We start from the raw sequence: 27395 nt of genomic DNA on the forward strand, positions 1-27395 counted from the left end.
GTTATGACGCAGAAAGTCTAAATCGTACTTAGTTTAAATCACTATTGAATATGTAATTTGGAGAATGTAATTTGGAGAATGTTCTCATCTGAGATTTTCTCCACGTCCGGATTTCTTTATGTCAAGTGCCCTTGGGCTTTAATTCTGGAACCGGCAACGTTGCTCTTCGCAATAGCTCGATCAATTATAGAGTCTAAGTCTTTTAGATTAGATTGCTTTTCTCCTCCTGCGCTACAACACTTCGTTGCTGCTTAACCCATCTTTCCTTTCTTAGAATAGTTATGACGCAGAAAGTCTAAATCGTACTTAGTTTAAATCACTATTGAATATGTAATTTGGAGAATGTCATCTAAAGTAAAAATGATCTGCGGTGAAAATAGAAAAAAAGATATCGAATAGTAAAAAGTGAAATCCTTCTGTGTCATCATTTCTGTTGTATTCCACTCAGCCAAACAATGCCCGGACTCTGATGAAAAGCTTCGTCACTCATGTGCTCGACTGCCAAAATATCACATATATATAGATGCATTAAGTTTATATACATATATATAATTCTTGGCATTGTTTTTAGAATCTAAAAATATTCAACTACTTTTTGTAAGACATTGTGCGTCTACAATGTCTTACAAAAAGTAGTTGAATATTTTTAGATTCTAAAAACTAAATAAGTAAATGTAAATTTAAAAATAAATATAATTAATACAGGGAATAAATGTAAATTAGGAACAAGTCTTGTGTTCTCGTTGTTTTTCTATCCATCTTAAGCAAGAAATTTTAGAGCCTTAAGAATGCCATTTTTCTTTCCCCCTGCTCATTATAGTTTTTTTCTGAGTAAGTACGCTTTGAAAACAATAATGGTTTCGGAAACGGTTCATTTATTTATGCTGTAGCCTACAGAGAAATAGTTTCGTGTCTTATTTTTTTTTTTTTTTTTTTTTTTTTTTTTTTTTAAGAGATATTAGAAAGTGGCTGTGTTGTTGCTGTAACATGTCGGGTGAATCTTTATTGTTTTATCATTTACAAAACCAAAAAGGTTATGGAATGTTTATTCATTCTCTCTTTCATTCATTATAAGTATTCTGATATAGAACAATAATAAACAAGGAAGATGAATGTATGACTTAATAAAAGAACTTTAATTTAGATTTCAATGTAGGCATTTGCAAGCAAATTTTTGTATAAAGATAACCTTTAGGGAAATTTTTCAAAATGCTTCTTATTATATCAGAAGAAAAGCAGGGAAAAAATTTATAGCATTAATCTCCAGCTGACGGCAACCCATGCATTATTTTTATATTATTTATCTGAGGTTTATTTATTAACTAGACCTTAATAAGGTACTAAATACTTAAAGGATGGAATTGTTTCGTGCTTTAATATTATCGCCAAGCAAATTTAATACGTGATATGAAGTCAAATATTACAGGTAGATAAGATACAGATCTGTTTGATATTCGGCTTCGTATTACCTCTTAGTCTATCTATTAATTATACTGAATGTATTCAAAATAAGTAGCTACTGATTCAGAGCTGTCGTATTAAAAATACCAAAACCTATCTGAGCACTACACATATGCACAAAGAGTACAGTAAGACCCCGCTTAACGCGGGGGATACGTTCCATCAAAGTAGAGCGTAATGCGAAACAGCGCTAAACGAGGCTATCTTTACATGTAAATATTGGGGTTAGGGGAAGATGGCTAGGAAATTGGTTAGGTATTAAATTTAAAAAGTATGTTTTTTTAATAAAAATAAAACCAAACATTTATTTCTTAAAGCCCAAATTAATACCACTTTATTATTTCTTGCAAAAATAAAAACAAAATATAAATAACAAAACGAATATTCTTAAAAAAAAACAAATAAAATTCCAAGTCAGTCATATTTAGTTAGCCTTCCGCGTTTTCAGTGTTCTGCCTTTTTGTGACAAAAGCATCTAATGTTGTTTGCCTTTTTCTTTTGCGTTGTTCTCTTAAAAGTTCTTCATAAACGGATAGAGCATCTCTAACACCACGCCTTACTTTTGAGCTCCTGTCGAAATTCGGATCATTTTCAATGAATCGATCCATTATTTCAGTTATGGTAGACAAACTCCTTTTTACAAACGCCATCGAAAGTTCTTTTGCTCTTCTTCTGAATCACTGCTGTCAACATTTTTGTTTTCTTCTTGTTCAGTTAATTCCTTGAGCTCATCATTAGAAAGACTAGCCGCTGCTTCTTGAATTATTTCTTCGACATCTTCCACATTTACCCCTTCAAAATATGTCTGTACAATACCGCACCAAACAAGAAATACAAGTACACTCTTTCGGATATGTATTTGAAACCTATCGCTGCATAATATTTCGGGGAATCCCCGTATGCTGCTAGCGATTTCGTGGAATCCCCGTATGCTGCGAGCGATTTCGTGGAATCCCCGGGTTGAAATAAAAGAGCGCTAAACCGAAACAGCGCTAAACGAAACAGCGTTAAGCGTGGTCTTACTGTATTTGTCAATTAAAAAGGTGTTTAAAGGTATTTTTAAAATAATTAAAGCACTATTTTACTCGTGCTAAGCTAAAGTTACATAGTAAAGTAAAGAAAGTACAGTCTTGAGTGGTTGAATACTCCTTTGTATGACATATTTAAAACATACATAGCTAAGCTGTCATACTCCGCACAAGCGGTATTTCATAATTATTAGCTCTCTTTTCACGTATTACATATTATATAACAGATGAGAAGAAGTGGCGGCCGAGACGTCAGAATAGCGAAGATAATCTTATTGTTCTCAGTAGAAGGACACAGAATAGGTTTGTTGCTGATGGTTTGATTAAAGTTACGATTTAATTACCAACTGGATAAAGCATTTTACTTTGTCGTTATGTAAATACGTGCTTCATTAGTGTTATAAGAATCTAGTAACGGGAGTTCGTTTTTATATGGCGCCCTTCAGGAATATTTATTATTAGCACAAAACTGTTTTTAGGGCAGAAATGGAAACTAACGAGAAGAAAAAGGAGAACTAAGATGTTATTCCAAATTACAGTTTATTTTTAGTCGAATAGGGCTTTGACCCTGAGGGACTATTGTTTTCGTTTTGCGATTTTGCGTCGAATCACTCTGAATGTCCGTTTCACTTTTCAAACTGTTGCCACCAAATATTATCACCCTGTATTATATTTGAAGAAATTAAGTAATTAAGAATCTGCATAAATGTATGTTTCTCTCAAAGTGATAAAACAACGGTACCTACAGCCATCCCATTTTGAATGACGTAATCCTACTGCGAATATGGCCATCTGGAAGGCCAAATTTTAAATTTTAAATTTGTTTTATGATCGATTTCATATTTTGTAAAACCTTAACAAATTTTTTATTAATAAACTCAAGGATTTCAAAGCTAGCAATGGCAACGTTGTACAGAAAAAACATTTTTATCTCCAGCGTGCGAGACTACGTACCGGAAATTTTAAAGGATATGCTCGATTTAAAATTATTTTGCGATATTGTTCTTGAACTGCATTGTACGGTTTAAGTGCGAAGAACATGATATTTAATAAATAAAGATAACACACAATATGTTAAAAAAAACGACCCTTTGGACGTAATTTAAAATCTGAAACCTTTCAGATTTTCTTTTTTTTTTTTAATTCTTTTTTTTTCTCTTCTTTATATAATATGTAATTGTACGTATAATATAGTAAATGAAAATAAGTATAAGTAATTTCGAAAAAAAGCTGCTTTGTAAGACTTAAGTGTTTAAAAAGAGTTAAAGCCATCAATAAAAGTATTTCTTTTTGAGAGACCATTTCTGTTCGTTTGCTAGAAAAGAAAATTATTTTAAGAATTTGCTGAGATATTTTATGCTTGTTCCTGCTGTAATTAAAAATTCTTAAATTCTGTAATGAATTTTCTGAATTTTTTTCCAAATGCCGGACACTAGCCGTTATAGGCATTGGCCCCTACTAAGGCCAGAAGCACTGGTCAGTTTATTTATGGGTGGGCCAACGTTACCGCTTATGAATGGGCAGACCATTTACACCCATGCCTTCTCCGGGATTCTAACCTGGGCCCTCTGGACGGCAGTCAAAGTCACTAACCACTCTCCCGTCTGGGCGGCATTTTATAAATTTTAAAGTTGTGAAATTAAAAGATAACATTCAGTTGCATGATTGTGAAATTCTAAACAGAAAATGTTCAGTCAGTTTATAACACATTTATCTTTCTTGCAAAAACGTGCAGCGAAAACAAATAAAGGAAAGTTTATAGTAAGGTAAGTACGTAGAGATTCAAAATTAGAGTTTTAAAGAATAACAAAATATTGTAAAAATTGTTTGTAATATATTGCATTCTTTTAATAACGGTAATTTTAGTTTATGTTATATTTTGCCTTTAGTGCACTTTTTTGTCAATTTGTTTTATGTTAATCTAATTACAGTACTCGAAATTTGTTTTTAAGTATTACTTGCGCAAAATAATTATAAAAATGGAGTATAATATTTACGAAGATACTTTTCAATCAGTTATACCTAAATCACAGGCAAGAACACAGGCAGAAACAATCGATATGACACTTTTCGATAATGGAATATCTCGCTTAATACAGTCGGACTTTGACAAGCTGAAACTGAGTAAAATATATAATTCAATTAGTGGAAAATTCTTTTCATCGAGAAAATTCAATATTTATATTGTGCATCCTTCATTGCGACATTCAGCTGATTTCCTAGCAGGTGACAGGTGACAGCAGGACAGGGCGCCCGGACGGCTTTCTATGACTACTCGGGTATTCCCCTGGCCCTGCAACAAATTGATTTCCTAGCAGATAAGAGGAAGGGAGATTGCGTAATTTTCTGTAAATACAATATCATGTTCGACTATTATGAGATTTGAAGGCGAAAAAATCGCTTGGCGGATTAAAATTGTAAAACGAAAGAAGTGAAAAAAAATCAACCTCTTCGTTGACTTAATAGAGATATTCCACGCATTCGATCTCGTCCATTTCGTCCTCTTAAGAGAGATATTCCACTCATTTGATATAATTTTTAGTTTGCTGTTCTTGTTAAAAAAAACGGGGCATGATTGTTTAGCGAATTATCTGTATAGATTCGGGCTCTATCGTAGACCTAACTGTAAAGCGAGATGCTCAAATTATTGATACGAATTGCATTGAAAATTGTCCATTCTTAGGGACGTAGTTTTTAAAGATAATGGAATATTAGGCCTATGATTAAGCTTTACGGACAGGACTTTTTTCAACTTTCTTTGTTTTAAATTAAAGCTTTTACCACGTTTTAATACTTATTGTTTCCCTTGGTGCGTTTTTAAGCATTTATTTAAAATTTTGTATGCTTTAAAATTTTTTCTGTATATTTTTCATTCTTTCTACTTTTGTGCAGGGACTTTCTACATATTAGAGAGGAATCTTGTATTAACAGCTACTGTTAGAAATAATAATAAAAATAATAGGAGATGACGACATTCCAATTTTAGTTATAGAAACTTTCGACATAATCGAAGTTCGAGCAATATACTTTCTGCTGTGTGTGAATAAATAAGAAATCTGAAATTATTTGAGTCATGAGCATCAACTTATCAAATCTGTAGCTCATGAGTGTAATAAGACTGTTCGCCCATGACATTTGTGACAACAGAAATGCGCACGCATGATTTGTACTGAGCGTTTAACCAGTCGCGTGAAAGGGTATAGTTTATAGTCTTTTTAAGTTTTAAATATCCCATATCATTTCCCGTAGCTTTCAAAGGTAAACTAAGTAGGAATTAAAAGGTAGAGTAAAAATAAAGTGGGAATTAAAATTAAGAGGGAAAAATCACATCAACTTCCTGCTCAAAGCTGTAGCTCATTATTGTAATAAGACTGTCCTCCGATGACATTTGCGACAATGAACAGAAATGCGCATGCATGATTTGTACTGAGAATTTATGCAGTCGCCTGGAGGATTAAAGTTCTTAGTATTTTTATGCTGTTATGTCCCATATTATTACCCGTAACTTTCAAAGGGAAAATTAAGTAAGAATTAAAATTAAGAGTGAAAAATCAGGAATGATCTAAAAATTTTTAATTGTTGAAAAAAATGTTAAAGTTGTTATCTGCTAGTAAAAATGCATTCTTAAATCTCCTCTTACACTAATTTTTATATATGACATACCTACTGAGAAATCCGAAATGTTTTGGTCCAGTTTTAAAGTTATTCCTTGCCTGTTCAAAGAACTGAGTACTCAACGTAGAAACGAAAATATTTTTTTTACGATTAGTCCAAATTAAAAAGTGAAGGGAAAAGTTGATTTTATGAATCATGTTGTCTGTTAAAATTGTTATAAACTTTTTTTAAATTTATACTGCCAATGAATTACCAATCGAACTCCCATTGTAAAATGATATTATGTATATAGAATTTAATTTTTTACTACAAGATACAATGACAGCTAAAATATTTATTTTCAATATTACCCAATACCTGTTACCCAATAAGTATCGTAAAGCGTAAGTAAAATTAAATATTTTTTATTAATTGCATGTAACGATAGTTGAACTTTTTAGACGTGATTTTTTACAGCTTTGTAATGGAAGACATGTTAATTTATGTCTGCCATATTAATATACAAGTTTTAAGTTTTTTTTTGTTTTGTTATCGATAACACAATGTAATGAACGTAATACATACTTCATGCATTAAAATAGGTTATTTTATTTAATATAAAATATAACTTTTAGATATTAATGAATTTCAGATTGAAACAGCTGATGGTTTACTGGTGCATCTCACAAATGTATTTCAATGGCCAGCACGCGAAGTAAAGCGTGGGGGCCAACACATCCGAGTGCTGCCTTTCTTATAAAGTGTGCCAAAGAGAAGGAAAAATTACGATCTACTTTGCAAATCCAGTTGCAGGATCACATGCATTGGTAAATTTTCCTTTGCATTAAAATTTCGCCGAAAGGAACTATATTTTATATATATATATTGAAATTAACCAATAAAAGATGTATACTGAAGTAGCAAAAATAATATACTATAAATTCTTTTCTCCATATGTTCGATTTTGAGCTATTCTCATTTCTAATTATTAAAATGTTTGTTTATGTTTTAAATACATATTTTCACCTAAAGGTGTTCTATTATTATTTTCATGTATCAAATAACTATGGGCAGGGTTTTGAGATCGCATAGTTTAGATATAAGACTAATAACCTTTTTTGGTAAAACGTTTTTGAAAACCCAATTTAAAATTATTAACGTTATTTTTAATTATTAAGATGTACACATAATTTGTTATTTAAGAAATCATATTCACATGAAATATGTTAAAGGATGTAGGTGTTACTTTTAATGGAGCGTAAAATATGTTGATATAGATTTTAATTAAAAATGAAACAAAATATAATTATTTTGAGTATATAAATCTTTAGAATCATGCATATTGCCATACTTATCTTTCCTGTATTTATTAAAGAAAATTGATTCTATAAAACAAACTGTGAAATCTTACTTGTTTCTTAATTATGAATAAAAAATTGAAGTAATGCTGTGTAGATTTCCATTTTTTATTTAACAAATATTTTGCATTAAAAATTGTATGTTAGTGTACTGAACTTCTAATCACTGTTGTAAGATTGTAGATTTTTAAAATAATGTTATGATCTGAAAAATAATTTAGAAGGCTTATAGTATAACCATAATTTGCTTAATGTGTGATTCAATTTTTGAAATTTTAAATTATTTCTGTAAATTATTAGAAAAGTTATTTTCACTTTGAATACCTGTAACTTTTAAATAAGGATGGAACATCCGAATTCTTTACTTTCGCGATTTTCGAAAAAAATTCGAGGTACAAAAAATTCTACTCTTCGTGATTTTTTTATAATTCGAATCTTTTAAATCCTAATCTAAAAACCTTGAAATTTTTGGAAATAGATTTGTAAAGATCTGTAATTATAGTTGATTTACGGCATTAATCTCATCTCATCGACGGCCTTATATCCCACTCTTACTTCCTTGGTGATTATTTAGCGTTCCATATTTAGTGTTCACACATATTAATTTTTGAAATAAATCTTTTTCCTCCTAAACTTAATTTGAGTTTAAAAAAAAACTATGGAAAGAGTGATTAAATATTTCTCAAATGATATTCCACTTTGAGAATTTATTTGTCTTTCATTTGAGCGGAAACTGGACGTCAGATTTGAAGAGTTTTAATTAGGGTATATTTTTATTAAATTTTAAAATTTTAAATTTGTATTCTTAAATAAATTTTAAATTTAACTCAGTTCAGTTTCTCTATAATAGTTATATATATAGTTCATATATATATAATAGTATATATATAGATCAGTTTCTCTATAACTAAAAGCTTTTAAATATTAAGTTGTTCTTTTTTTTTCTGATCACTCTTATAAGAAGCTTTAAAGAGCTTTGAGAACCTTTTGAGTTCAGGTTTGAGAAAATGTAGGCTTTTTTTTTTTTTTTTTAGGACTCTAGTTTTAAATTTTCTACATGCCATGTAAATGCTGTAAATCTTAAAATATTAAATACCGGTAAATACATATCTTAAAGTATTTAACAGGTTTAATGTTTAATAATTTAACATGTTTTATTTTAATAGCATGTATCAGAATAAATTGTTTTCTGATACATTAATTGGAGTGAATGCTGCTAAGCCAAGTTACAATGACAATAAGGCAGAAAACCCTAACCAGCATCCTGATCTTCCTCAGCTGTTTCATGCTCATAAGTCAGTTTTGAAAGTTCGCACACCAGCTTTTTACCATCATCTTCTTGAACATCAACAATCGAATCTCAATGTGCAATCCTACAATTCTTTCCTTGGAGAATCTGAATTGCAAGAACTTCTAAGGTACTAATGATATTTTTTAAACATTTATTTCTTTATGTGATGCTAAGTGTAACAAGTACACCAGCTGCCTTAATTTTACAAGAAAAGTGAAAGATACTTGCAATTTTATTGCAACATTTTCGGCCATTAATTTTCAGATATCCTATATCAGAACAGGCCCGCCAGCGGCCGAGCGGTAAAGTCGCTGAACACTGGTAGTTCGGTCCGAGGTTCGAATCCCGCGAACGGGCTGGCTGCATGGGTGTTTTCGTGGTTTTCCCTATGTGTAACGTGTATACGAGCCAGTTTCCCTTAGAAAGTCCTCCACGAAGGCATCCCTTCCCTTAGGCAGATAGCCCTAGTGTGCTTTGCCATAATTAAATACACCACACCACCTATATCAGAACATATGTGTAAAATATTGATGCAAAGGCTGTCTCTTTTTATGTATATAAATATAGCATATAGACTGCGGATCAAGCTGCTGAATAGATATTAAGCTGCTTGTTATATTTTAATAGTGAAAAATTTTACAAAGTTCTCAAGAAATACATTTTTAATTTTGAATCTGAGTTTTGTTATTTTATTACAGCGGTTATGAATTTTATTACTGTAATTATGAATTTTATTACTGTAGTCATGAATTAACTATTGTTATTGTATTATAATTATTATTATGTTATAATAAAATAATTCATAAATATAATTATATTTTTTCCCAGTAAGATTAATATTTTAAATGAGATTTTGCGCCTCAGTTTTAATTAAGAAAACTGATATTTTAAAACTGAAATACAGTAGTAAATTCATATGTTTATTAATAATGTTATATATCTTTTATATTTTAGGAAAATATATACTGATGACGATATAAGGAAATATGAATGTGAAGCTCTTCGGTTGAGTAAAAAATATAAAGAATTGCTTTGCCAGAATAAGGCACCTCTTAATAAGCATATTGTTGAAGTAGATGAATTTGAAAAGGAATCCGTGAATTCAACTTGTACAGACAATTTTGTTACACCTAAAACAAGCCCCGTCTCACCTGAAGCAAAGTTAGATGTTTCAGATTTGTTTAAAAATGCCCAAAAAAGAAATTATAACGGAAATTGTATAATTGATGGTAACAGTAATACGGTCAATATGATGAAAGGATTGCACCCAATTTCAAATTTACCAGAGGAACATAGAGAAATCAATAATAAACTGGCAACAAAATCTTTTAAGTCGAATGGCAATGAAACTTTAGAAGAATATTCAACGTGTGATGACAAAACTAAAAATGACACTTGTGAAAAAGAAACCTTTTCCTCATATGCTGATGCTATTGGCTCCGATCAAGAAACTGAAGCAGATTTCTCTAATATTGGTAGCATGGTTCGGAGTAATACTTTCGATTTAGAAACTCAAGGATCATTAGATGATGCAGCTGATGATAATTTAGAGTGGTGCAGTAGAATTTCACAGGAAGATGATTTTAAAGAGGAAGAAGGTAGCAGAGAAAAACTGAAAGATGTTTTGTCTTCAAGAAGAACGGATGGAACTGGATTTTTCCTGCATGACCACACACCGTCACCAAAATCAAATATATTCAAACATAGTTTTCTAAAGGATTCTTCCTATATTAATAATCACAACTATGAATCAGACTCTAGTACGTCTGGTGTACATTTCCGCCGGTTCGATGGCAGTATGAGTGACTCAGGATTTATGTCACATAGTACCTTTAGTGTCATTTCAGATACTGGTTTTCCTAATTCAGTTTCTTCATCTTTAATTATGTCCACTGATGGCATTTCCAACTCGCCAGTCACGAATATGAGTAACGGCACTGAAATGAGTTTGTCTAAATTAGATAAATCAAAATGTCTTTCAGGATCAATGTTTCCATTTTACATTGACATCAACAATTTGCCTCCAGCCTCACCTACCCATAAGAAAGAAAAGAAATCAAGCCCTTCTCATACTTATATGTACATTGACGCCAGTAGTCCGAAACGGAGTCGAAATGCACTAAGAAGACCACCTTATTTAAATAGTTCTTACGAAGAATTTTTTTCAGAATTTGAATCTGATTATGAATATCCAAAACAGATGCCACTTATGAAAGCACAGTCAACTTCTCAATTAGATATGTATCGTGGAGATTTTAGAGCCAACAGAGGATCAGACAAACATAAAAAATTTCGTCCCCAGTCTTGTTATATGTATGTGGATTTAGACTCTCTCAAAGTTGATCAAACTGGAAAATATTCAAAAGAAACAGCTGGAAAACAGGAACCTATGTCTGTTTCGATGTTCATAAATTTGAACGAAGATCATAATCAATTAAATGAAGATCACAGTGACATAAATCATAAAGATATTAATGTAAACTCGGTGTTAGATTCTAAATCAGAATCACAGTTAAAACCTCAGATGAAAGAGTACTGGGCATCAAGTGATAAAGTTAATGGTGAACATAAACGTAAGTTATCAGATTCTTCTTTAGCAGATAGTATGCATCATTATGAGTACAATGTGAATTTTCAATCCTTATCAAGGCATAATGAAAGTAGATCTGCCTCGGCATTAGATTATCAGTATGTTAATACTCAAGAAAATCCTTTATCTCATAAAAGAAATATAATTCCAAGGAAATCTCATAGCGCTCAGAGGTACTCTGATGGTATTTACTACGAAAATTTATGTCAGAAGAAATATGCCCCTGATTTGTGCAATTCTTATGAGAACAAAATTTGGAATACTGCAAAAAATTCGTTTGGAAAAGATCTGAAGCATATCAATCAAACAATAAAAGTTATGCAGTGCTATGATAAAAATGAAGAACCATCTGGCAGTTGTTCTGATTTAGGAAAAACCAGCACTTGTGACAAATTATTTTCTTCTGATAAAGTGAAGTGGAAATCTACTGGAGATATGGGCAAAACTAAATCTAATAAAAGTGATGAAGAAGGCGGCTTACTGCCCATGAGTCCAATTTTGCGCCGAAAATCCCAAACTAAAGAAGTTCCCAAATCTGCTCCACCTCCAGTTCTTGTCAAAGCCTCTACGAAGCCCCAGGACATAGACGCAATGACTTTTCCTAAATCCTTGAAAGATATTGATGATGCTCAAAAAATATCTAATAGGAGTTCCCTGGATGAAAATAAACCAGATCTTATTTTATGCCAATCCCCATCTCGTAAAAAACTTGATCGAATAGATGATTCGAAGAGCTCTAGCGAAAGCTCAAGACTAGGCTCGGAAGGCTTATTTGAGTTATGTGATTTAAAAGATAAAAATATTGATACCATGAGTAGGTCCGGATCATCTCTTATGACTATAAGCGGGGGTGATTCATCTTCAGACAAACACGTTTCTCATGATCCAGTGAAAGAAAAGTTCACTCATTCTCCATTAACTCTGTCAGTATCTTGTGATTTTGAAGATGATTCTGAAACTGTTTATTCTGAAGTTTCAGATGTGAGCTCATCTATAGGTGGCATCAGTGGAGTTGCTAGTTTGGAACGGCGTTGGAGAGAAGCTCAAAATCTACAAGTAGATCCAAATTCAAAAAATAGTAGAACTGCACGTCAGATGTTAGAAGCCTGTTCCAAACTTGGTGAAGATCTACTAAAAATGTTTTTAGATGAAATTGACACCGACATAACTATTGAAGTTGAAGAAAAACAAATTAAAGCTCATAGGTAAGTTAGGTGATGCTTATTTTTAAAAGGTTCAGAAATACACTTTTGGATTTATAATGATTTATTATTACTAATTATTTACAATTTCTCGGCTTGTGCCACTTCAGCCATTAACCGTTTTACTTCTCAGTACTTTGGGTGACAATTAAAACTATTAATGTTCTTTTTTCGTAAGAAATGCTCGTGTTTAAACGTTCTTTGTCCATAAGTTGTCCAGAATCACAAAGAAAACACAGGTGATGTGAAAATTTCTGAGTTTGGTGTAAAAGAGATCAGTAAAACCTCTCCAATCAAAAGACGGAACAATGCCATAGTTGTTGCATGAGGAGAATTAGAAATATTATACCAGGTCTAATGCGAAGGCTTTTCCCTAGCTTAAATTTCAATTATGAATCGTAGTAAATTCCATGTATAATCGGTATCTTAGCAAAATTAATGAACATACAGTTTCTGAGTTTTGAACAATCGTTCTTTCTCTGCCAGGAAATCTCCACTTTTATTTTTTTATATTCCCCAAGGTGATGTCATCCACTATAATACTTTTGTGTCCTTCACTGAACTACCAATGTATACGTGAATCCACTGATTCTCAGGAAAGTGACTTTTAATAGTTTTCAGTGCAACTGAATGGGTTGTGGCGTCACACATTTCCTTCTTTTTAACTTTGAAGAGAAAGATAAGATTCACCTCGATATTTCTGAAAATCTAGGGAATATAATGATACTATTAAAAGTTCATATTCTGCAGCATTTCAAAAAGCTTTTGCAGTAAGCTAGGTAGCCTGGTTGAAGCCAAGCTTTGTCTTGAAGATTCTGGAACACTTTTGAAGTTACAGTGCTTAGAACGAAGTTAAGATAAATTTTGCGAGAGATATTTTCAGAAATTGTAAGAATTTTATTTCGGTTTTATGATAACGAGCATCTTTTCACATTCGCTTTAATTTTCAGCTCCCTTTTTCTTGCTATCACTGAGTTTTTATGTATTTAAGTATTTTAAAACTTTGGCTTCATGTGTTAAAAAATTCATTGTATTACTTACTCTTTTTCTCAATATATTTTTGTTTGCATAGTTAACTCCCGATCAACAGCGCCTTATTAACCAAACTGCGAATTGAATGTACCCCTGTTATTATAAAAAAGTTATGTTTGCTTAATGCGGAGTGATAAAAAATTGTATTATAGAGACTATCACTTTAAGTTAGAACTGTTCAAAGAAAATTCAAAATGAAAAAGAAATATATGTGGTATTAGACCATGCCATTTGGGGGGTGTTACGCGCAGTATTTGTACAACTTAATTGCTCATAATCCGAAATACTTAAACATTGGCTTATTTATTAAATGTAAGCCTGCTGAATCGTAAAAATGAATGAAGCGTATAGCCGTTAATCTAATTTACATTGACCCTTATCTAAATACAAGAGTAATATAAAGAAAAACAAAAAGGCATATGTATCATGAGATAAGGAAGGAATATAGGTAAGGATTAATTTGCGTCATAAGATGAATTTATTCGCCTGATTAATCTGCTTGAAAATACAGGTAAATGCTAAGAGTACTTCTCTGTTAAGTATGATGTTGATGTGACCATATAAACTTATTCTCCGGATTAATCTGCTTGAAAATACAAGTAAATTACTAGTAGTACTTGTTTGTTATGTATGGGCTATTTTTCTCTCCCGCCTTTTTTATGTCTCCCCTCGGATTAACCGTGATGTTAAGTTAACTGTACAATTCGGTAACCGAGTACATCAAATGTGGTGCTAAAATATATTTTAAAAATTTAGATGTACATGTTCATAATATCTATCAATTAAATATGTTGTAAATTATATCAAAATGGTATATTATTGAGAAAAAAGATAACAGTTATTAAGAACTACATGTGCTCTTTTCATATCTCTCAGATTTTAAACAGGAACCTACGATTATGATTACCAAATTAATTAAGTAGCATCGACAACAGTAATTTTTCAATCCACGTCATTTATTATGCTGTGATTGCATAAAGTTATAGTTTATTACATAAAATTAGGCACAAAAATGGTATTGTTCCAGACCTTAAAGTTACGTTACCATTAATTCGTATTGCTTCAGACCTTCTTTCAGTATTCCTCAACTTAATTATCAAGTTCCGGAGAACATAAGGCGCTTAGCTCTATTTTGTTTATTCCATCGACGGGAACAATCAAATTGATAACCACCTTGCCCAGTAGACTAGCTGCTCTGTTGATAGCGAAGAGAAAAATGAGACGTATTTGACGTCTAACAGGGAAGAAAGTCCCTTCTATAGTACTATAGTTCTATATAATAATTATGTATACTTATATATATACTTCTATAATATTAAATATTGAATGATCTATGAATTTTAGCTTTTAGATCTATGAATTTTAGATATTAGTTCGAAAACAAGTTTTTCTAATACTTGCGCAATAGCTGCAAAGTAAGATAATGATAATTTATTTGCTAAAGAAATATTGATGATATTATCTCCTAATAAAAATTTAGTGGAATGTATCAAAAAGAAGGAACCCATATGTAGGAAGTTTAATTCCGAAAATTGTGTTTTATAGTAACTTGAATGTAAATTATGAAAAACACATTTTACTGGGACTTGAATTTAAATCATGAATAACAAAATTTCAAACTTTGAAAAAGAAAGTAAAAAACAATTAATAGTAATTATCGCTATTGATCGGAAATTAGCTGACTTTTCAAGAGGAATAAACCAACTTCCGTTCAGTGAACAATAATTAATAAATTAATAAATGCGAAGGTGTTTTATCTTTTATTCAAATAAGAATGATGATGCCAAACTGGCAAATTAAGTTAGTCCAAAATTGTAGTTCCGTGAAGTGATGGGATTATAGCCAAAGTAGAATATCAAAGAACTCATTCTGAATGAATAATTTTTGCTAACACTTTAGAAATTTGAGTCAATAGCCAATTAATTTAGTGAAATTTACAAAATACCAGAGTAAATGTCCCCCGACACCTTCGCTTTTATGCATGTTAATTCAAGGCTATTTTTATAAAAATAAACATAATAAACAGTAGTAATCTTAATTGGAATTATGAAATAGAATTCAAAGTAATTGAAATAAACATGAGAAAAATAAGAAACATAACAGTGCTATCTTTGCAAAAACAAATCAACTAAAAGTTGAAAAATTGAAATATATATAATATGAAATGTATATAATATTCTTCTATAATATTAAATATCTTCTATAATAATTATATAATTATCCTAATAAAAAAATCTTACAGAAGAACTGCAAAATTGCTGATTTGGGGATAGTATAAAAATTGTGCTTCTGCACATAAAACTTTCTTAATATTTTAGCGTTTCTGACAAATAGGTATAAAGTTCTAGTTAAATTAGTGTCTTAGCAACTAGAACTTTGGGGAAGAGTCTAACAACTATTCGCTGGTCTTCTCATAACTATAAAGACAAAGCCCAAGGAAGGGTTAAAATAGCCTTTTATTCACTCGAAGAAATATTTGACAGATGAAATATTTTCTCCTCGAGCCTACAGGAAAGCCTCCACTTGGGTTTTAACTTAAGACAGAAGATAAGAAACTACACTAATTCTAACTAACTAAATCTTAGCCAAAGCTGTAGAGAAATAACTAACTGAGTTGTCCCGTAATTAAACCTCTCCCGCGAATACTAACAGGCACTTAAGACTACGGCCGAACGTATGAATATAGGCTTAACGCAACGACGTGGCCCAAAGGCAGAACACGCTCTACTGAGAACGTCTGAGCTCTTCTACGGAAGTGACTGAAATCCGCATTAAATACTGGTTCTACATCATTTACATAAAACGTGATACTGAAACCACATTCTGGCAGGAAGTTGTAGGTGGGAAACAAGAATTTAAACGAAAGGGTTTCAAAATTAAAATAACTCCTAGAAAATTAAAATAATCCCTACATCGGCATTTAAAATTCTTGCTTCTGTACTTTTTTATAATGTGAAAGGTTCATTTTTAAAGTTTGCATTCGAAAACGTAATATGCCTTTGTTTTTAAAATTTTTGTTGTATGATCTCTGCAGTAATATAAATTAATTTTGACTGTACGAGTTTTTTTTTTCCTCCTTGACATTTTCAGCTATGGAAAATATGAATGCCATTCATCTTCGTTTTGGAGGGAGTGTGGAGGGAGTGGCTTGCATAAAAACGTTCCAATTTTTGTATTTTTACGAAAAGATCACATAGAGCAAATTATATATAAAAAAAACCTGTACAAGAGATATTTAATTGTGGAATTTCTTGACACATCTTACAAAATTCTTCATAAGTAAAGGCAAAATTAAAACATTAAACGCCATATAAAAACTGTTTTTCTTTTCCACTTTTTACACGGATAGTAAAATTCGATTGAACGTCCCAGAGTTAAAATTTTATTTTTTGTCATTTTTTTCTAGTTAAAGGTATTATATACGACATAGGATTTGAACTCAGGGAAACGTAAAAGAGGCATAAAAGTTAGAGAGCAAAAACTTGTTTTCTATTCACTAAATTTTCTGTCTCTTTCACTTGCGAGTCTCAGCTTTAAAAATTTCATTATTAATTTTCTTCTAAGAAGGCAGGAAAGGAACTTGAACACAGTTGTAACACAGATTTTACAAAAAACAAATCGAAAATGTTTATAAAAGATAAATTTTCTAATTTTCCATTTGCTTTTATTCCGCTTTTTCCGTCGCTCTTTTTCCCTTTTGGCTTTTCTCCGTTGGTTTTTCCCGCCTTTTCCCTTCTATTCAAACTTTTCTTTTGCTTACGTGTACTTCTTCGTAATATTTTTTCTGACTCTCATATAGTGAACAGAAATGCCGTCTAATAAAGAGTAAAAAATAAAAAATAAAGGTCACAAGAATTATCTGTATGGAAGAAATAGGGAGAGAGGAATTTTTTACACAACTGAATGATTGCATTTTGTTGTATACTTTTACGGTTCTTTATAAATGCATTAAATTGAAATAAAATTTTATTCGGTAAGTATAATAACTTTAAAGAGTAACTTTTAAGTTTTAGCTGAAATGCATATTCACACTGAGAATAAATATGAAAATTTTGTTGACGGCCATTTTGCAAAAATAATTTAAATAAGAATAATTTCTCCTTATAAAATTACTTGCCAGTTTTTTATAATCAAAATTTATATGTTTACTTATAATGAAATTAATTTGTTATATTTATGCATAGAAAAAGGGGAAGTTAGCGTTTCGCTTGTACTTTGAAACCTCATGATTTTCTTAATGCTTCTAAAATACAGCTGCTGGCATTTTTTAAAAAATACTGATCTCATAAAAATTTTAGATAAATAACCAAAATTGTTTTAATTATTTTACATGAAACCCCCCTTCTTTTCAAGTTCCATAACAGATATTATATCATGCAGTTTTGTTTTTAAACTAAATGTATGAACGACAGTGAGAATTTAACGTGAAAATGTAGACGTCTATATAACTTAGTTATTATTTCAATTTTTATGATTATCATTAAGAACAATTTCAATTACAATTATTTTATATTTATAAACAATTATTTTATACAATTACAATTTAATTACAGTTATTTTATGCTTAAATATTTTCATATGCTGTCTTTAGTAGGAGAGTGCATCATTAAAAACGTAATTATTTCTTCTAGATGCATTTTAGCATCAAGATGCAAATATTTTGCCAATTTGCTTCGGAATACCAGTACTGACAAGAACTCCAGCACAATTAGTCTGGAAGGGTGAGTTGATATCGTTTTGTTAATTTCTCTCAATATTTATAATATATCAAGCATAAATAACGTTCATTCAAATGCTTTTTGTAGACAGTGTTCTTAATGTTTTACAGGTTCAGCTACCCTGCAGTTCATTTTGCTCTTTGCCATATTTATAGTGGGGCAATGAATATTCCAAAAGACTGCAATATTTCTGAGTTAGCTCTTCTAGCTGATATGTTACATTTAGACACACTAACTGACATCATTGTCTTCCATTTAAAAATGCACTTCTGTCATTTTTTCCACAGGGTAAGATTTATTCTTATTGTGAAACTACAAAACACAAAATGAGTTATTTTTTAAAGATGGCTTGAATTTTAATAAAATTTTAGCTTATTAAATATATTACTCGAAATTACTATACTATAAGGTTTGCTCTTCTCCACAAGGTCAACCAGTGGGGTGATGTCGACGTCCTTAACTCCTAAAGCTCCGTTTCTGTTAGTGCGGTACGAATGCGTTGCGCATTTGGTTTTTTATACAGAGAATGAACTGATTTTGATTGCCATTTATGATATGGTGACGTCACTATCTCGAGCGTCTGAAAGAGAAAATGTTTGACCTTGAAAGAGCATAACCTTGTCTGTCTACTGACCTTAGTATTACTATTAATTTGGAGTTAACGTGTTTAGATTTATCTTTGTGTTTTAGCACTGCAAAAAACAAAATAGTTATGTCCCATATTCTGTACTGTACACTAATTTCTCCCATTTCGTAGTGCACATATGTTCACAAATGATAGAAGAGACTGGGGATTGCTGGTCCGTATTCATGGTTTTTAGTTTTTTCTCTGCGACAAACTTCCATTTTTTAGAAATATTTTAAGAGAAGTATTGGGGTGCAATTCCTTCCCAAAATGAGATTTTTTAATCATCAATAATTAAATATATTTCAATGAATTGAAAATTTCAATCTTATAAAAGGGATCAAGCATCTAGATATCAGGGAATACTTCATTCTTTCTTTGAGAACACTTATTCCCAGTCAATAATTTTAAAATGCTATACTTATCAATTTCATAATATGTCTATTAAATTAAATAAATAATACATTAATAAAACATGGATCATTATAACACTTTTATTATATATGACTGGAAGACAGACTGGTACACATTATGTTTTCTTTAAACTTCGCATTTCAACTCTGCATTAAAAAAATGAACACAACTGTATAAAGAAATCTAAAATTAAAATTATAAAAAATATAAACTGGAAACATTCTTTTATCTTTTTAAACAAAATTAAAAAAATGCATCAGTAGCACGTAACTCGTATTAAAAAAGTAATGGATAAAATCTCTTTAAAAAGTAGTTAGCAGCCGTTATTTTCATTACCATATCATTCGTATAACTTCTGATAAAATTTCATTGACATATTACACTAAAATCTATCTTTTTTCATTCTTTTTCCCCATGCAAAGAAAATCTTTTCTTCTTGCTGAGAATCTGACTGCGACAAAGCCATTCATATTCATGCAGTCCCTCAAGATTTTACCCGTTATGTTCATTCACATTAAACTTCCATTAAGTATGTCTTATAAACATCATACGGATTAATTCTGAGTTATTGTATATATAAGATTCATTTAATATAAAGTTTGCTGCTGTAAATAAAGTTTTAAATTTACTGCAGTTAAAGCCAATATTACTAAATCTTCATTAGATGGAACGTATTAATGAAGATACTTCGTCCTTCAAGCCATGTGTCCCTAGAAGAGTGGGATCAAATATCCACCGCTGTGTGTTTTAAATTAAAATTATTATGAATAGTAAACAAATAACGCTGATTTTTTGTAGAAAGAATAGTATTATAAATAAAGTCTATATTTAAAATAATAGATAATTAAAATAATGACTTATTATTATTATTATTTTGCTTTCTTAGCGCGTTTTTATCTGAAGGTTAGTTTTCGTACAGTTATTGTAAGTAATAAAACATTTTGAATTCAATACACTTTAAGAATTTTAATTATGCCAAATTTAGGGAATTATTTCTTATGCCAAAACAAAAACAGCTAGTAATGATTATGTCTTGCCATTTCTTTTCCAAGTAGGTGTAACATTTAAAGCACTAGATTTCATATTTAAGTTCTTTCGTATACCTTCTGGTACCGGGTATCCTTAGCAGTCATGTATTCTCAGTCTCCCTTGCAGAAATAAATGTTAAAATTAACGTTTTCTTAATAATATCTTACATTTATTTTAACAGTTATTGATTTTATAATTTTTATTTTTCCTTAAGTGTTTGATTATAATTTGTTTTCAAACAATTTTTTTATAATATATCACATAATCTATTTTTAGATACATTTTGTAACAAAATCTATACTTAGAAGTAAATACTGATCTCTCTACTTGTAATTTTCTTCTTTACTATAATTAATTCCACATTTCCTTCATTATTATTTCTTATAATAATTATAATGTCTCAATTCATTAGTTAATTCAGCAGTGTATGTAAGTCTAAAAGAAAACATTTTTTAGCCTTGCTTACAGTGCACCCAAGGTGTAGTGGAATGCTTACCTTTAGCAGCTGTCTGTGGACTTAATGATTTACGAGATAAATGTATTCATTGGCTTGGCAAGCATTTTACTAGAACATGGCCAAACAAATCATTTGCCTCTTTGTCAGAAGAGCTTCGGGACCTTTGTTATAATGTCACAGTTCAACTCTTGGTAAGATGACTTTATCAAAATTGTAATACTTTGTATAAATTTTTAAAATTTCTTTTCAGTTACATTTTACATAGTTTTGTTTTCGTTAGACTATTTCGTATTGTTATTCGAATTAATGTTTCGAATAACAATACGAAATGATGAAATTTGCACTTTTCAGCGGTCATCAGAAATGGTGCTTATATAACATAGTGACTAACTAGGTGCTTCTGAATATCTGTGTAGTTATATCTTATCGAAATGAAAATTATGATTAATTCATTGCAATGAAATGTATTGTTATTAAATTTGAGCTTTTATACTTTTTAAATAAATATCTTCATAATGAAAAATGAACAACAAGAATTTCTTCAGATTTTTTATTTAAGAAATAAAGTGCATTAATATGTCATGCAAAATTTATTCATTACTTTCACTTACCACTGGTTTGATATTTTTCTTTTAATGTGGATGTAGAATGTTTGTGCGATGAATATGATTTTGTTCAATAGCCATAAAGATAATGTATTTTCAGTAATTATTAGATCATAATCACTTACATTTTACAGCAAAAGCTTTAAATGAACGATTGATATTATTGTTTTTAACAGATAATGAAATATGTACAAATTTTGTGGCGTAAATGTAAATACTATTATTAATTATCATTGCAGTTGAAATACTGTTTTCTTGTTTGGTATCTTACCTAATAAATATGTTATAATGATGCAACAAAAACTCAGGGAAAATAAATATTAAAAAAATTAATAATGAGCAATAATAATCTGCATAACGTGAGTAAATTATTATTCTCTTGAATAATTTTATTATTTAAAAACCTGAATTTGATTAAACAAAAATGTTGCATTTTTATGTTATAGGCAGTGGATAGCGTAATCGATATGACATTAAACTGTGATCGTCTCATGACTACTTTGCCCCAGCTAAAGTGGACTGAACCTATTTTTGGCATGGTAACTAAACTACTTCAAGATTGCATTCATTTCATGGCTCAGAACTTCAATCAGATCTTGAATTCAGAAGGATTTCTAGCTTTGGGAAAAGTGAGTTCTAATATGTATATTTTTAGAATTTTTAAAAATAAGTTTTGATATTTTTCACTTGCCACGTATCTTTGATTGATATATTTTTGGCTGATGAATGTTTCTATTAATATAAAATGTAGTTATTTGTTGTATTCTAAAATAAATGAATGGATGTGTACATTGTCACTGAATTCGTCGCTTAATTTCTAAAATTAGAAGCGCCAGAGCCATGTGGAAGGTCAGCAGAAAAGCGAACAAAATAAATAAATAAGACAAATAACAATTAATATAACAAAATTCAGATTCAAATAATAAAATAATTATAATTAAATAAAATATAAAGAGGTAACTAAAAAATAATAATATTCTGCAGCTTCGTTTGTTTGTGGCCTTGGCTCAAATTGAAATTTCATACGAAAAACAAGAAGCAGGTACCCAGCTTCAGGCTGAATTTAAACCCTAAATATGCAATGTAATGCGCTGTTTGATCGAATGATGGAAGCAAAAATCATTGTTTTACTACCGTGACAATGGAAAAGATTAAAATGGTTAAACCATTACTAATGGAAATAGAGAAATTACTAGAAAGAGTATGAGAGCATGAAAGAATGTTTTAATGCAGAGCAGGGAAGGAAATTAGAAAAAATTAAGTGACATATACAAAACAAAAAGAAAACCGCCACACTCATCCTGACCACGATCTTCTGCTAATTTAATTCTAGCTGTCGATTAAAAAAATTGCCTCCGAATCCGAGAGTTGATTAATCAGCTGAGAATAATTTGAAGGTTTTGTACAAGAGACCATTTGCATCTCCCATATTTAGTTATATCGTTCCGAAAGATTTGCAGTTGCTCTTTTCAATGGGTGGTCAGAAGTGGTAATTGTGTCTGAGCCATTTATCTAACTATAAGGTGCAACCGTAAAGTAACCGAACAATTTCTTATAAGAAAAAGAGTACTAACCTTCAAATAAATTTACCACTTCAAAATAATTCCAAGACCTATAAAAATTTTCCAGCGTTTCTTCAGGTCATCGAAGCATTGTTTATAAGCATTGAAGCTAATCGTTTGCAAAATACAGGTAACATTTAATTTAATATCCGAGAAATCTCTGTGCTGTCATGACCACTTTAAGCTTCAGACAAAGGAAAAATCAGCTGGCGATAAGTTGGGAGAGTATGTGATTTATCCCTGCAGTTGAATGCTTAGTAGAACATGGTTGTTCAGACAATGCTGTACGTAGCCTACGATTATCATGAAAAAGAAACCTTTACACAGAATAAAAAAAGTTCATTCCTATTTCGCCTTATCCTTTTCTTAATCAAAAACGCACCTCCTTGTAAAAATACCGATAAATTGCTTGATTCTGAGGGACAGATGCATGATGAATAAATCCTTTGTAATAAAAAATTGTAATCAGCATCACCTTAGTATTTGATTTCGACATACATGCTTTTTTTTTTTTCTGTATGGAAAAAGACGATCCTTTCGACTGTGCACTTTGTGTTTTTGCTTCTGGGTCGTATTATAGACACCAGCTCTCATCTCTGGCTATGATACACTGTAAGAATTTTTTTGTCCTGTTTTGTCTGTCTTCTTTTTACTGTTCTCCGAGGCATAAATTAAGCGCAAACTTTCCTCATTTTCAGATTTTCAATTAAAGTTAAGTTACAGCTTTTTTTTGCGTATCCCAAGCATATCTGGAAGTTGCTCAGTTGTTACACGTCTATCAGCTTTTACCAAAGAACGGATTTTCTTACATTTCCCTTATTCTTTGACGCTGAAGAGCGTCTTATCTTTGGTTCACCGTCAAAGCTCTCACGCTCACATTTAACGCAGTTGACCACTCATTCACTTGTGTTCTTGCTATTGATGCAGCACAATATACTATTCAAATCATCTCTAACGTTTCGGTAGCAGATTTACCTAATTTGTACCAAAATTTAAGATTATAGTTTTGTTCCAGCTTGAAGCAAATATGTTTATACAATGTCTTCTCAGTGTAACTCAGTTGTTATAATTATTTACGATATTATTTTCTATCACTACTGCTCCTTGATATTCCACGTACTTTTTTTCCCTTTTTTATATTTTTCATAGACAGTCTTGTATGACGTTGATGGTTTGTGATAGTAATTTTTCAATCCACGATAAATAAATTTAACTTTTTTTAGACAAGGCTTGGTTAATCCGAAACCCGCTTAATTCAGGTCTAGTTAATCAGAAGCTGTGTAGCACTGTTTAATACAATCGAAATAGGGAGGATAGTTTTCATCTTCAAGTCATATATTTAATGCAATTAAAGCATGCACTTGCAAGTTTGGCTTGAGTTTGGTTTCTAAATCTTAAATACTCTAGCTGCGTTGCTTCTTTAGTTTTTATTTTTTTAATATAATAAAAGAAAAAAAAATATTTAGAATATCCTCCATAAAACTACTCTTCTGTCAAGCATGTAGCCCTCCTTTTCCTAAATTTAATTAACAAAGAATTTGTTTTCAATTATTTCCGGGCAAGACCACACACATATTTATAACAAAGAAATTGTTTTCAATTATTTCCGAGCAAGACCACATACACACACACATATTTATATATTTATATGTAATAATAAAATTTCATAGTCAAGAATACACTTAAAATTCTAACTGTATGTTCTTTTCATTTTTTAATGGCGACGGTCTCTTATTTGAAAGTACGTGGAATTAAATCCACAGCCCCGTGGTCAAGTTGTTTTTCCCGCCTTTTTCTACACGTACAGTTATATTCTGGAAATATTTAAAGCGAACTGGATTGGCTGACGAGGCTGACGTCATTTCTTGGAAGCTCCGCCTTTCCAGAGGCTATAAAAGGACTCCCAAAAGAATATCGGGGGCTTTTCTTTAATGCAACGATGCAGTAAACTTCATACAAAAAGTTATTAGTCATTCTTTTTATTTACTCTCGATATCTGATTTTGTAACTGCTATTTCTCCTGAATAATAATAAATGGATCCTGTTTTTTAAACTAATCGTCTGATAATTTAAGCTACGACTACATTTATGATTCTTCAACAATCTATTTATTCCTGACAAAAGCTGGTATATCACATATATATATCTCAGTAAAATCTCAATGTTCGCATTATTTTTCCCATAGGAACTAATGTTAAATGGGTAAATAATTTCCTAGATCATAGAAGATTACTTATTTAAAATTTAGGACTTTTAAACAAGTTTCATAACACACAGTTAAGGGAAATCTAATACAAGAGATTAAAAAATAAACGAAATTTTCAATTAAATTTAGTTTATTTAATTTTACCATACTCGTCCGAAGGTGAGTGGACGGCCTAAGTAGAAAATGATGAGGAAGAAATGTTATTATTTGGATGAGAAGTCCCCTAGGATAGGAACGCTAGATAAATATCTTTCGGTCTTTCGGGGCCACCTGTTAGCGTCACTGAACTCTGTTTGAGGTCGAATTGGTCTGTGTTTCAATCAAAATTTGTCCAATGTGTATACTTGTTATCTATGTCTTGAAATGTTTTTAAGCTGAGACATGGCTTTGTCACTTATGCTATTTAAATTATTATTAAAATATTTATGCTATACTTTACGATTTGCTTTATCTGAGTGATATTGTTACTAGAAAATTCGCACCTTATTCCATTCTGCACAAGTTCTTTAGATCAAAGAACAAGGTTCATGTAGCCTTCCTCTGAAGACACTTCCTCCACAACTGAATTTTGTTGCAGCTTCTGACTTTGTTTCTATTCTTTCTGGTTGAGCTGGTCCTCTAGTAACTCTTCCAAGTTTTCATTATTAATTTCCAAGCCCATGTTGTTGTCAAGCGACTTAATATCATTGATAAAACAAAAACATCAGTGTAAAAGCCTCAAATCTATACCTGCAATACCAATCTGACCATAATTTCCTCCAGTCCTTAGTGCCTCGACTTATTAATGAGAGATAATTAATATTAAAATGATGTTTATAAATATTAGTATATATGAAATATTAAAATGATGTTTATAGTCATGTTTTGTCATATAGAAAATTAAAATGATGTTTATAGAAACTTTTTAGTATTAATTATATGCCCAAATTTATAGAAAATAATCATTTGTTGATAATTCTATGGGAAAAATAATCCTTTGAACCTGAGTGTTCGTTACTCGAAATACAATTCGTCATCCGAGACGTTCGTTGTCCAGACAATTTTTTCTTGAACCGATTTGTGAGGCGTTCATGATCCGAGGTTTCACTAAAGCTTTGTATATGAAAAAAAAAAATTATATGTAAGAATTTATAAACTTTTTATTGGTGTTACTGATGCATTCATTATTTATATTTTGACTGCTGCCTTTTTAAACAAATATGTGGATGAAATGGGAGAACTACAAGCACTTTTAATGAATTAGTTGCATGTTTTAACAAATTTTTCAATGAATTATAGATGCTATTGCAGTTTTGTAATCAATGTTTTTATGTAGGGCCAAAGCTGGAACGTAACTGCACTAGAAGAAGATATAATTTCTTCAATTGAATTGGTGACACCTGACATTGCTTGTAAATCATATGTTACAGTAAACCAGTTGCTGTTATTAATCGAATCTGAAGAAAATTCAGAGTATGCAGAATTTACTCAGGTACCACAACCTTAATTATCATTCTGAATAATTTTATATCATGTCATGTATAGAGTCCTTTCAACAGTATTGAGATGTGAGCATTACTGAGTGGGGTGGGGGACAATGTTGTTAGCTTAAAATTGTACTTTAGCAGAAGCGTTTTCAGCTAGTCAACACTGTCGCATTCTTCAGCTGCAACATATCATTATTGTTTATGATATTTTCAAAAACCTCAAACATATTTGAACAAATCTTTTGTAATGTTACTGAATCATTCCATAAAAATTCATTAACATACTTAAATGTTATTGTTCTTTTAAATACATTGGAAAGAAATATTTCGAGGAAGGTAATCAAAATTAATTAAAAATTATTTATTTACATCGATTCATGTCATAATCGTTCTTTCATGAATGATATAATGCTTACCATTAACCTAAAAATAGGCTTAAGATAAAATTCAATAATATAATAACGTAATAACGTAATTAATTAAAATTAAATTAATTTTAGAACAATTAGATGACACCATGCATTGAATATCATTGGCATAATACTTATTTGGTATTTCTATGTTGCTGGTATTTTGTAGATAATTTCATTTATTGCATATAATTTCAATTATTACATTTATAAACTAAGTTGAAAAGGGTATAAAAACGAGAACCCAAAAAGGTACAATGGGAATGTACTGAATATGTGCATTCCCGAATGTACTGAATATGTATACTATTTCATTTAGGATTTAATATTTTTATAAATGCAAAATA

At 30.7% G+C, this 27395-nt stretch overlaps 1 protein-coding gene across 1 annotated transcript in view; it reads left to right on the plus strand.

The window, feature by feature from the left end:
- LOC118198421 (uncharacterized) overlaps nucleotides 1-27395 on the plus strand; it is a 50780-nt gene that overhangs the window by 10000 nt on the left and 13385 nt on the right. Inside the window, exons 2-9 of the mRNA XM_085820977.1 lie at nucleotides 6736-6910; nucleotides 8608-8859; nucleotides 9687-12527; nucleotides 18188-18277; nucleotides 18385-18562; nucleotides 20799-20990; nucleotides 21851-22033; nucleotides 26488-26643. Of these exons, the coding sequence (XP_085677103.1) occupies nucleotides 6783-6910; nucleotides 8608-8859; nucleotides 9687-12527; nucleotides 18188-18277; nucleotides 18385-18562; nucleotides 20799-20990; nucleotides 21851-22033; nucleotides 26488-26643 (4020 nt within the window). The 5' untranslated portion in view covers nucleotides 6736-6782. The remainder of the gene's footprint in view (nucleotides 1-6735; nucleotides 6911-8607; nucleotides 8860-9686; nucleotides 12528-18187; nucleotides 18278-18384; nucleotides 18563-20798; nucleotides 20991-21850; nucleotides 22034-26487; nucleotides 26644-27395) is intronic.

The sequence above is a fragment of the Stegodyphus dumicola genome, chromosome 7, assembly GCF_044657685.1.
Source record: "Stegodyphus dumicola isolate Sdum_Otavi_A_Nest chromosome 7, ASM4465768v1".
Lineage (NCBI taxonomy): Eukaryota > Metazoa > Arthropoda > Arachnida > Araneae > Eresidae > Stegodyphus > Stegodyphus dumicola.